General features: G+C 52.5%; 2 protein-coding genes across 2 annotated transcripts; both read left to right on the top strand.

Moving 5' to 3' along the window:
• The first annotated feature begins 532 nt into the window (after positions 1–532).
• On the top strand, positions 533–4,860 carry CHO2 (phosphatidylethanolamine N-methyltransferase). Its single transcript, XM_062948761.1, has 4 exons — positions 533–1,542; positions 1,681–2,274; positions 2,333–4,329; positions 4,389–4,860. The coding sequence occupies exons 1-4, from the start codon at positions 1,350–1,352 to the stop codon at positions 4,452–4,454; spliced, it is 2,850 nt and encodes a 949-aa protein (XP_062797484.1). The 5' UTR covers positions 533–1,349; the 3' UTR covers positions 4,455–4,860.
• Positions 4,861–7,528: 2,668 nt separating this feature from the next.
• On the top strand, positions 7,529–12,288 carry RGA2 (Rho-type gtpase-activating protein). The gene is made up of 4 exons (XM_062948760.1): positions 7,529–8,432; positions 8,489–11,678; positions 11,735–11,868; positions 11,927–12,288. The coding sequence occupies exons 1-4, from the start codon at positions 8,367–8,369 to the stop codon at positions 12,071–12,073; spliced, it is 3,537 nt and encodes a 1,178-aa protein (XP_062797485.1). The 5' UTR covers positions 7,529–8,366; the 3' UTR covers positions 12,074–12,288.
• The last annotated feature ends 139 nt before the right edge of the window (positions 12,289–12,427 follow it).

Here is a 12,427-nt window from a genome sequence, read left to right on the forward strand (position 1 = left end):
TGATGGCAACCTGGTTGGACGGAGCGATGAGAGCAGGATGATCTGCGAACTATGTGTTGATTTATATGATCACTTGGAACAGAAGAAGCAAGGAGGGACCAAAAGGCTGATGGGAAACACCGTGGCGCTTGATTTATATCTTCATTGTCCACCACATATGTCGTGCCCCTGACATCGCGGTGACACCGAAAACGACCCTGCTATCCACACAACGCTAGACACGTCTGTCAATTCTCCGATAGTTCATCCCATCATGAACGCCCAAGGAAACCCTAGAGGGATCGAATTCATGCGGTTCTTCATGCTGACCCCTGGCGGTTAACCTCGCCGTCGTCAGTTTCAGCTGCCCGCCGGGTGCCGCCAGGTGTAACACTGGCAGAGCATGAGAATCCAATCAAATCAATGGCACCTCACAACCCGGTACTTGCAGCCCTCATCAGGCCAACGAGGATGGAATTAGCAGAAGTTGTGCAACGTCAAAACGACCGGTTCCTGCCTTGCCACACCCACCCTCCAAGAGAAAAAAGAACCCGGAAATCTGGAAAGGGGTGCGTGATATGGGACCGTCATCAGCGGGTAGAAAGCCGTGGTGGTCCCCAGAAACCGTTGGAAACAAAACAAAAAAAATAGATGCCAGATGGTGTCAAAACAGATTCAACCCCACGTTGGGCCGGGGTTTATTTTCTAGTATCGATAATCGCCAACGATAAACCAATTGGAAAAAGCCGTTCGTCCCTATCTGCGGGTACGCTGAAGTGTCCGCTCGCTGCCGACTGGTCCAACAGAATCGTCAAAGGTCCCCTACAAACCCGCGAACCCACAAAGCTCAAGCAGAGCCAGAGGGAAGTGCATGTGAAATAAAAGCAGGAACCCCAGACTTTGAAGCGACGGGGCGGATCTATCTCCAAGACCATCATCTCCAAAACAGCAACTGCCGGCGACAACCTGGGATTTCTGTGACATCAGACTGCAAAACCTGTTCCCCAGCAAAAGACCAAACACAAAGCCGATAGGCCAGACCCTCGGGGATACCACCGGCATAGCCTGGAACAGAAAACTGTCTACCACACCGCGTGCAGACACGGCACAGCAACACCCAAACCTAAATTGTTCTTGGCGCGGGAACGTGGGCGGTTTGGTTTGTCTTTGCCATCACACGACCAACCCGTTGCTTCGAACTCGCTCTCTTTTTGCCCCTCCCTCCCTCTCCTCACCTATAGCCTCAAACCCCCATCTCAACCCTCACACCACAAACTCGGTGATGGTCTCGGGGCCAGGAAAGCTCAACCTTGGTCTCTGCTTGTAAATCGGTCTTCAACACCGACGACAAACGCCGAGGGAAATCAGTCATGAGCACAACTACTGCCATTGATGACCCTGCGGGGCTCAAAACCACACGCCAACGCAACAACCAACCCCAACAGTCTGAGATCCCCTTGCCCTCGCCGTCCATTAGTGATGTCGACTCCGACTCGAACAAGGGCGATGACCACCGAGACGCCCATGTGAAAAAGGCATACGGCCGAACTCCAGATGGAACGGGTATGCGTCCCAAGTCTTTCTCTCCCAGGAGGCCCAACTCCTGGACCCCTCTTCCCCTAACCTGCCCTACTGCAAGGTGCTGTAAGCTGTAAAAAAAAAACATAGGATGCAAGTGCTAATCATGACGACCATCCATAGTCTTCGTCGTGCCCGAGACCCATGACATGGTCTCCCAATTATTAGACCCTCGCGAACCCAAGAACCTGTCCGATTACATTGTCCTCGGTGTTCTCGCCCTGCATATTTGGCTTGCTTGGGCTGTGCCAGCGCCTTATAACAAGTACCTGCTCGGATTTGCGTTTACCTTCTGGAGACTTGCATACAATGCTGGGATCGGCTATCTGTTGACTGTTCAGTCAAAATACACTCTCCTCGTCACCTGGGCTCGTCGGTTAAGGGCTTTTGAACAACCCGCCACCAACCCGCGGCCATGGCTTTACAACCTCCTCAAGACGGAGCTCGAGACTAAGATCCCCAAGGACTACAAGATGGATGAGGCTCCGATCGAGTACAACACCTGGCTTGCTTTCCGTCGCATTGTCGATCTGATCCTGATGTGCGACTTTGTGTCGTACTGCCTGTTCGCCATTGTCTGCGCCCACACGCCTGAGGATGAGGGGTTGGGCATGCTTCTTGGCCGTTGGGTCGGGGGTATTGCGCTTGTTGGCTTCAACCTTTGGGTCAAGCTGGATGCGCACAGAGTGGTGAAAGACTATGCCTGGTACTGGGGCGGTAAGTGAACTTGCGCTTGGAAATGAGGGTTGCAGTTGGTTTGCTGACTGCCTTCTAGACTTCTTCTATCTGATCGAGCAGGAACTGACTTTCGATGGCGTCTTCGAGATGGCCCCCCATCCCATGTACTCCATTGGCTACGCTGGATACTACGGCATCTCGATGATGGCTGCTAGCTACGATGTTCTCTTCATCTCTATCGCTGCCCACGCTCTCCAGTTTGTCTTCTTAGCCTTTGTCGAGAATCCTCACATCGAAAAGACCTACAACCCGCCACCCCCACGTCTCCGGGCCGAATCCGAGATTGGCAGCCAGACCGAGGCCGATGCTTTGGTCACCAAGGAGCTTAACGGGAACTCTGATATCCCCCAGCCTGTTCACAACATGATTGGAAGCTTCGATCTCTTCAGAGTGACCGACGCTTCCTCTCTCATCATTGTTGCCTGCTTCATCGCCTTGACGGTTGTCACTCCCACCACCCGCACTTACCAGACTCTGGCTGTTGTGAACGCTATCTTCTGGCGTCTCTGGTACTCTGTTGGTTTGGGCTACATCCTGAAGAAGCAGTCCGAAAAGAAGATGTATACCAGGCACTTCCTCAAATTTGGCGAGAGCACCGGAGAGGCCTGGAGACAGTGGAAGGGCCTGTACCACATCAGCATGATTCTCTGCCACGTCTCGTTCTTGACCGCCTGCTGGAAGATGTACACCTACCCTGAGGATTGGAGCTACGGTTCTGTTCTCCTGAAGCATGTGATTGGTGTCAGTCTGATTGCTCTTCAGCTTTGGACGTCCTCTAGCATCTACGAGTCTCTTGGCGAGTTTGGCTGGTTCTATGGTGATTTCTTCTTCGAGAGCCCCCGCCCACCCACGTACAACTCCATCTACCGTTTCCTCAACAACCCCGAGCGTGTGCTTGGTGCTGCTGGTTTCTGGGGCTTGGCTCTCATTACCTGGAGCAAGGCTGTTTTCGTCATGGCGCTTGTCAGCCAGCTTTTGATGCTGGGATTCATTTCGTTTGTCGAGAAGCCTCACATGCAAAAGATCTACGGCCAGAACCTCCGCAAGGAGGCCGGTCTTACCAAGTTTGTCAAGAAGTCCCTTCCCGCCCCTGTCAAGAGATGGCAACAGGGTGTCGACAAGGTCCTCGATGAGACCAAGCACTTTGCTGAGGACTTCATTGATGCCGCCCTTACCAGACTTTCTGCCGGCTCTTCCAACTTCGTCAAGGACACCACCGCTCTCTTCCACAAGCCCCTCCGTCTCTCTATCAACCGTATCGACCGCGATCTTGCTGGATATGACCCCAAGCACTACAAGCTTTCCGTGGAGGGCGAGCAGCTGATTGCTCCTGATGAGAAGGCTACCCGGAAGGAAAGTGCCGATGCTCGTGTCCCCAAGGATGTCAAAACCAAGGTCTTCCAGTATGGCGCTCCCATTCGTGTCAAGTGGACAGCTCCTGCCAACCACAGCAAGAAGGACTGGGTTGGTCTCTACTTGGTCACCGACAACCGCAACAGGGATTTCACTGAAGTGCCATCCCTCGGCCGCTGGATCCCCACGTGCCGCGGCCAGTACGACACCACCACTGACGAAGGCATTATTTCGTATGATGAAAAGGTCGAGTCGGAAGGTGTCGAGGGCCCTCTTGTACAAGGCGAGATGGTATTCGAGGGTGACAAGCTTTGGTGGACACAGGGCGTGTACGAGTTCAGATACCACCACCACGGCAAGCACAACGTCATGTCGATCTCGGAGCCGTTCGAGGTCCGCATTCCGTTGGTTGTGAAGGAGGGTACCGAGCTCACCATTGAGGAAGCCGAGAACGCCCTGCTGCCTATTGTACGGAACTGCCTTGACCGCGACCCAGAAATCGCGCCAGAGACTGTTGACGAGCCATGGGGTGCTCATGTTGAACGGGATGGCAAGTATGCCGAGAGAGTGGTGTATGCCATTCGTGAGATGTTTGCCATTGAGTTCTCGCCGGCGGTGGTGCCAGCAGATGGGAATGTCAAGAAGTTGGCGTGGAGGGTGGTTAACGGAAGAATTGCTCTTGTAAGCTTCTCTTCTTCTATTGGTCAAGCAGTGCCAGCTTGCTAACAACACTTCAACAGGCGCCATATAGTATGTCATTACAATCAAGAAGACCGCCAACACCCGTTGCCGACAGTTACAAATAAATGGGATGTTATGGTGGAAGCAGAGGATGAATCGGGTTGCACATGATGGACTTTTCTCTCTCTTCATTTTGCATGACTGGAAGAAGGGGGTTGTGATTAGACAAATTACTATCTAGATGCATGAGATACCACGGGTGTTGGGCGGTTGTTTGCACCAAAAATTGGCGCTGTTTTTGGGCTTGGGGGGGCGTGTGAAGATAGTCATGGCAGGTTACGTAAAGCTGCTCATGAATGCAGAGGAGGTGAGGGGAGAGTGAGATGAATATGCGAGATTGGATTCGGAAGGGAATTTATTAGGTAGAGCGTGGAAAACAATAGGGTAGATTTGCCAGCAATGGTGCACCTTATATCATCACAATATTGCGATGGCATTTGAGGGGCTTTGTAACTCACGGTTCTGGCCAGAACCGTTGGTTTAGAGATGAGGCCTTGTGGTGATGAATACTGCTAGCAATTATGGCCAGTCAAGAACAAGTTTCATGGGCTGAATAGGAACCTACTCATTGAACGGAACGATTGCCTCCAAGCGATCCAACTTTGGGGGTAGTGTATGGATGGGTAGGTACGTATATCTTACCGATCTGGTAAGTTGTCTTTCCAGTGTTTGTAAAGATGACATCCCTTTTGACTTGATCCGTTCTTTCTTGGTACGGGTATGGAGCCAAAGTTCTGTGCGTTAATGATACTATCCAAGCTTCCCTATAGAAACTCACAGACATTCTTTGACGGGAAGATCAGGATCTGGGGGTTGTAGAATGCTACGTGATGATGATGGACCCTGAAAGATATGGACCCTGAAAGATATGGACCCTGAAAGATATGGACCCTGAAAGATATGGACCCTGAAAGATATGGACCCTGAAAGCTATGGACCCTGAAAGCTATGGACCCTGAAGATCGTTGATTGACAGACATGTTCGGTACCTCCCTTGCTTCACATTTTGACGGAATTATAGATCTGCAGAGAACTTTCGGCTAGAGGGTTGAAACGGACATGGTGAGATTATGGAGTGTACGGGTATGCATGTTGTGCAGGTGAGGCAAGATGGCTCGCCTAGAGGGAGGTATGGGGCTTATTTATAGAGTGAAGTTGAGGGGCAGAAGGGCATACATGAGATTTGGGGGCTTCAACCGGTTGTTGTGGTGATTCGTTGATGCACCATGAAAGGTGTCGCAGCAACTCGAGGGTTCAGAATTGTTGATTGGGTGAGTGATGAGTAACTGGTAGCAGCACCCTCACATCCCCAAATTCACTCACGTCCCTCCAATCTCATGCCCATGTTGTAGATATCGCATGTACCTGATGCTCACATTGTAGCCCACAAGACGACGTCCTCGAGGTTGAGACTATAATCGTATCAAGATCACCACAAAGGTGCGTTACTACATGCCCCTGGGCAAATAAATGCGGGGGAAAAAGGGCCAGGAACCAGGTCCGGGGTGTACGGGTAGTCAATGTTTCACAAACGGCTCACGTCTCATGTAATTTCCGCATATAGTGTTATACATAAATAGGCTTGCAAATTGACCAAACCATCGACAATAGAACGTCCCGCTATTTTGGTGTTTACATGGTTCTATCATATGCGAATGACTGATCTCGGTGGTGAAAGTCGTCCCTTTTTCGTTGCTCAAGTGGGGAAGCAATGCAGGGACAGGGGTTGAGATTCTGAAACGCCAAGGAACCAACGGGATGTGGTGGTTTCTGGGGGTGGGATTTCAAGATCAATCGCATATCGAGCTGGTTTGCAGATCTTCAGGGTTGCTAGTGCGAAAGCTGTAGCCAAAACACTACGACGACGAGATATTATGATGGATGGGGAGATCACACCGAAAGGAAGGATATGAAGGAGCGTCCAGGGACCTTCTTACTATGATGAGAGGCTCGCTCATCGACTTGAAACATGCATCGTGGTGGAAGCGGCAGCGAATATGTAACCCGTGCCCTATTTTGTGTCGGTACCTTGATTCGGCGAATTACACCAGGGCGGCAGTTTCATCTTTGGCCAGACGATATTGGCTGTATCCGAATGTTTGTATGATGCGGTAAGTAAGGATGACGACGTGGTGTGTGTGTGCGAGGTGAACCGGACGTTGAACGTGGTGAGCGGATTGGTCTGCTGGGTGTTGTGCAACGTCCGAAGAAGCCTGCGTTGCTGTTCATATATCTCAAGATGGTATGTCGTTGCTGATCCCAGCCGACAGCAGCCGCCGACCATCAGACGTTTAATTCTCGTTCTTAGTTTGTCGGTGTGGTATCGCAATGGAAATGCTGGCCAGAGGCACAGTCCATCAGATGGGAAACATAGTGTTCGCCCAGCCCCGCCGTCGTCGTCTATTGATCCCACTGGACAAGCAACCTAGACATGGTCAGCAAATGTGGCTGAATAGAACGCAGTGCTGGAACATGGAAGCGTTGCAGTTAAGGCGGCTGGCTCGGGCCCCATATGCAAATATCCTTCTTGCAGGCCATCTGCCGGTGCCGCCAACAGCGTTGCCAGCAACAAAAGCACCAGGACTTGCTGTCCGTCAGCCCTCCCAGGAACTCGGGTGTGCAACATCACGTCTGCGTGCTCGTGGCACGGCATCAAGCACATCCAGTAAACTAGATGTCTTCATCACCGGTCAACCCCAGCCTGGCCCTATTGTCGGCGGGTACGGTGTTGTATGCTGTAAACCATGGCTGTCGATTCGTCCAAAGCTGTGAGGAGAAAACAGCCTGGCCACTGACATAAAACCTTTCGGAAAGGATTCGGGCTGCTCTGCCGAGGTCGCGAGAGGTGAGGGTTGGACAAACAAGCTCAGATGGCGGGGCAAGGATGGAAGAACAGTGATTAGCTACGCAGAAAGCCGAAATGAATACATATGCATGTTGAGAGAGAGAGAGAGAGAGAAAGAGAGAGAGAGAGAGAGATGCTCTTGACATAGGTACTAGATATGGTGAAGTCGGATGGATTGTAGCCAAGACGTAATTGGTTCCCATATGACCCCTGTAGGCTCCCCCTGACCTCCACTAAACCCTCCCACTAAACCCCTGGGCTTGGCCCGTTCTCAACAGGGTCATCACTTTCCATTCACAACTGCTGCCATTTCCTTGAGCTCTCCCTCTCCCATTTCCAGCTGCTGGAGCATGCCCTGGCCGGCGGTTGCGACAATTGTGTTCAGTTTGTGCTTCGTGCTCACCTCCCTCCTCTCACCGCGCTTTTGCTCGCTCAGACGCTCTCTATCATCGCGGCCGTCCCACAGCCAGCCATTTCTCAGCTGTCCTGCACCTCACCTGCACCCATCTGCAAACTGCCAGACCTACCGATTGCTCCACTTCCCCTGCAACGGGCGCACTTGTCCAGGACCTGGCAACTCTCCGTGCCCGCACTTCTCCGCCGAGAGCGACAAGTCAGCCCGACGCTCCCATCTTTCCATCGCCGTCGCCCCTCTCCGAGCCTCTCTGGACTCGTCCGTTCTTGTCTAAGTAATCCTTCTCTCCACCGACCGACTGTCGCCTGTCGCCGGTGCCATCCTCGGCATTGACACTGTGCCCTTGGTCTGCCGGCACGAACCGTCGATTCTCACGTCCAACAAATAATTCCCAACGCTCGACGACGCTTTCACGGCGGTCTACGAATATATACTCACGAACGAACAAGGGGCCGGCCTTTGCCTTTGTTGACCCCTCCACACTCCCGCCTCGGCCGCTGCAAGAAAACACGATCGGACAGATACTCCTTTTTTCTTCTTTCTTTTTTAATTTGTTTTTTGGATTGTGACAAGTGATCCTGTTTATGCGATACTCGGGTGCTGTTGGCTGCCATCCCACCGCTCTGCCTTGATCGTACTTGATGCTTGATTCTCCATCACCTCGGGCCACCACCGAGAGAACGCAACAAAACAAGAGAAACCATATATAACATAGCCATGGATGACTATCTGGATAGCCCCATGGAGACGGAGGATGTCTTTCCCTGCAAAGGGTGCGGAGAGGTAGGTTTCGCCTCCGCCTTGAGCTCGGAGTCTTGGCCACGTCTAATACATGACAGATCCTCGAGGAGGGCAAAGCCTTTGAATTGGGTATGATGTTCCAACTCTATAAAGGGGCTCGGATGGTGCTGACATTTTGCGCTACAGCTGGAAACCGATGGCATCTTGACTGCTTTCGTTGCAACACATGTAACACGCTACTCGACTCGGATGCGAACCTGCTCCTGCTTGGAGATGGTTCCCTCATCTGCAACAACTGCACCTACAGCTGCAGCGCTTGCAATAATAAGATTGAAGACCTTGCCATCCTAACCGGAGACCAGGCTTTTTGTGCAAGCTGCTTCCGCTGCAGGAACTGCAAGAGGAAGATCGAGAACCTGCGATATGCCCGCACATCACACGGCATCTTTTGCATGAACTGCCACGAGTCCCTCATGGCAAGACGACGCAAGAAATCAAAAGCAGCAGCTCAAGCAAAGCAACGAGAAAAGGATGCGTCGCCCATGATCACAGACAAGTCCCTGCCCGCCTTGCCGCCAAACGCCGTCCCTCCTATAGCGTTCTCGGGCGATAGGGCAACCCCCGACTCCGACACGCCTACCGAGCTGTCGCCGCGTCCTCGTAATGCGTATGGTGGCATCAACGAGTCGTCTTCGCGCAGCGTTTCGAGGAACGAGCTTTCTCCCGAACGAACCCAAGACTCTTCGAAAGAGCCATCGCTTGCGCCACCTCAGCAAAACTATCGGAACAACCGAAACTCAACCATTCTTTCTGGCGATATGAACATTGGAGATGGCGAAGGATTCTTCATCCCGGTAGCGCTGGATCCCAGCCCTGCCCCTTCACTGACGCCACAGTCCATGTCCGATACTTTTACCGACTCGAGCAGGAGGAAACAGGAGAGAGATTACTTCAGTGCACCGAAGCCAAGTCCATCCCAGGACAAGAGATCGGAATCCGCAGCATCCACGCCCCATATCGCTTTCCAAGAAAAGGGCAGACAACCGTCGTCCGACTATGAAGTACCACAGTACGAAAGACCAGCGAGGAAGCTTTCGAAGCGGAACGGCAAACCCCAGACATCGCCAGGAATTGGCGAGGAAAGGAGGCCTTCGAATGGGAGGACACCCACAAACGATGAGTTCAAACTGCAGGACGCCCCCAAGAGCAAAAAGCTTGTCAACTCCAGGAGTAATTCTTTGTCGGGTGGTTCTATCGACGCTTCAGCTCCCACAAGACCACCGCCAGCACCGTCCAGAAAAAGGGAACCGCTTTCAAACACTGCGAACAACAACTCGCCGTCTCCTTCGAATTTGACTGAAAGAGTTACGCCTCCCCGAGCTTCTCAGGACTCCCGGTTGAGGGACGAAGATGCTATCCGGCCATCGATAGATTCACTGTCCAACAGGTCGGATCTTTCTGGGCCCAAGCCGGTAGCGCGCAAAGAAGTACCACAGCCACCGCCTCGGAATGGCGAGCTACAAGTTCGTCCAGCGGCTCCCGAACAAAAACTAAGCGACACCTACATGCAACCACGGGCAGCTCCACCACCGCCGCCGTCGCAGGCTGGGCAACGAACACCTAGGGGATCTGTGAGCTCAGTGAATGAGGAAGGGAAGGTATCACCCAAGTTGCCGCGGTGGAGTGCTGGTGGCGACTTCAGCATGGATGAGGACATGGCTAGAATCCTTGGTACCGACGAGGGCTCTTCATCTATACTGCGCCGTGTGTCCAATGCCGTTCGTCACGGGCGACATAATAGTGCCGAAACCGCTACACACCAGGCGAGGGTCGGTCACAGCAGGAGCGTCAGCGAGACGACTCGAGGCACCACTTCGCCCCGTTGGCCTAGAACGCCAATTGCTGAAGACCCAACGAACGGTGGCCATGTTCCCGACATCAGCAGCCCGATCTCGCTCTCCGGAGCTGCCCATGATGATCCAATGTTCCTGAAGCGGCAGCTCAGAAACTCGGAGCAGCGCGTTGCAGAGCTCGAGCGACAGTTCAACACCGAGAAGGATCTCAAGAACTTAAACAAGAAACTTGTGGAAAAGAGAAAGACTGTGTCTGTTCTTGATACCCAGACAGAGATTATGATCCGGCAGCTTGAGGTTTTGGCCGGTTATGTGGAGCGGGCAAAGAAGACGAGCGAACCCCTGGATCCCCGGGAGCTGGAGGAGTCTGCCATCAAAGACTTTGTGCAAAAGCTGGAGAAGGTCAAGCAAAACATGACGGCAGCGATCGAGCAACTCCACGCTGAGCGGGATGACCTGCTCGAGGAAAGGAATCAAGCCATTGCCGACCGCGACCGCGCCCTTCTCGAGTTTGAGCAACTTTCGTCCAAGAATGCGCAGTTGGCTGATCTGAACAACGATCTTACACACCAAATCCAAGAGAGGTTCAAGCAGCAGATCAATAATGGTGATCTCAAGATGCCTCCAAATGGTCTTGGCATCTACAGCCATTCCAAGGGCTCGTCCTCGGTCAACTTGGATACCGCCAGCATGCAGACTGGAACCACCCTCATGGGCACTGATGTTGAGGAGCCCATCCTTGAGGGCCCAACAGTGGTGAATATTCGCAAGGGTCAAGTCAAAAAGTTCAACTGGAAAAAGGGGTCAAGCAAGGTTGCGCACAACATCACGAAGGGCATCAACCGTGCGGCAGGTGCCTTCCAGGCACAAGAAGGCAATCCTCGCATTGGCGCCCCTCAGACGCTGAACAGCGACAGCATTGGCATCCCGTACAACATGACGGTCGCTCAGGTCGAGTCACCAGTCACCACGATCCCGCCTCCACCGCCACCTATGGGCGTGAACAGAGTCAACACCGACCAGCGTCAAGGTTTTGGCTTCTTTGGCAAGAAGCAGCAACAGCAGGCGATGACCAAGTCCCAGTCCATGAACAATGTCCCAGCACCGGCAGCAGCCGAAGCACCAAGCACGTTGTTCGGATCGGAACTGGTCGAGAGGGCGGATTATGAACGCCGTCAGATACCCAACGTCGTCACGCGCTGCATTGAGGAGGTGGAGCTGCGGGGCATGGACATTGAGGGTATCTACCGGAAAACGGGCGGCAACTCGCAGGTCAAGATGATACAGGAAGGGTTTGACAAGAATGGGGACTTTGACATATCGGATCCCGACTTGGACATTACGGCTGTGACGAGCGTGCTGAAGCAGTATTTCCGGAAGTTGCCGACGCCGCTGTTGACGTTTGATGTTTATGAGAGGATTTTGGAGAGCAACAGTAAGTTTTTTCTTGGGCTCCTTACAGGGAGAGGTAAATGCTGACAGTGGGAAAAGCAATCCAAGACGAGAGCGAGAGGTGCGCGCACATGAGGAGGACGATTAATACGCTGCCGCCAAAGCATCGAGACTGTCTGGAGTTTTTGATGTTTCATCTTGCTAGGGTGGCCAGTAGGGAGAGGGAGAATTTGGTATGTGATTATTCTTGGTTTGTTTGCTTGAATGTGGTGGCTGACGGAGAATGTGTAGATGTCCCCCAAGAACTTGGCCGTGGTGTTTGCGCCGACGATTATGAGGGATCACAGTCTGGAGAAGGAGATGACGGACATGCATGTCAAGAATTTGGCGGTGCAGTTTTTGATTGAGAATAGTCATGTTATTTTTGGAGAGGCTTGAGTGGGTGGGTGGTGAGAGGGGAAAAGGGAGAGGTGGTGGTGGGTTTGTTCTTATTTAGCGACAAGGGAAGGAAGGGTGTTTGAAGTAGTGTTGTTGTTGCTATTGATTTTTATTTTTTTTACTTGATCCTACAGAGCCCCCCAGAAAAGGGGGGAGGACTGTTATGAGGAGTTTGTATATAAGCCGGCCCCTGCTTTGAGTCTGAGGAAAGATGGGTGTGGGGGGTGTTTCTTTCAATCTTTCTTGAGTCTTCTTTTTATTCTAGGACGTTTTTTAATGGGTTTCTCAGCCGGCATGGGCGAGCAGCACTACTTGATTAGCAGGCATGAGCATTGCGAGAGGCGTGGTTTGGGC

The sequence above is a fragment of the Podospora pseudoanserina genome, chromosome 6, assembly GCF_035222485.1.
Source record: "Podospora pseudoanserina strain CBS 124.78 chromosome 6, whole genome shotgun sequence".
Taxonomy (NCBI): Eukaryota; Fungi; Ascomycota; class Sordariomycetes; order Sordariales; family Podosporaceae; genus Podospora; species Podospora pseudoanserina.

Excerpts from the sequence above, each read along its gene's own strand:
- CHO2 (XM_062948761.1), top strand. The coding sequence starts at position 1,350 with ATGAGCACAACTACTGCCATTGATGACCCTGCGGGGCTCAAAACCACA. Across the intron at positions 2,275-2,332 it reads CTATGCCTGGTACTGGGGCG|ACTTCTTCTATCTGATCGAG; the intron begins GTAAGTGAACTT and ends ACTGCCTTCTAG. Across the intron at positions 4,330-4,388 it reads TTAACGGAAGAATTGCTCTT|GCGCCATATAGTATGTCATT; the intron begins GTAAGCTTCTCT and ends ACACTTCAACAG.
- RGA2 (XM_062948760.1), top strand. The coding sequence starts at position 8,367 with ATGGATGACTATCTGGATAGCCCCATGGAGACGGAGGATGTCTTTCCC. Across the intron at positions 11,679-11,734 it reads GAGGATTTTGGAGAGCAACA|CAATCCAAGACGAGAGCGAG; the intron begins GTAAGTTTTTTC and ends CAGTGGGAAAAG. Across the intron at positions 11,869-11,926 it reads GTAGGGAGAGGGAGAATTTG|ATGTCCCCCAAGAACTTGGC; the intron begins GTATGTGATTAT and ends GAGAATGTGTAG.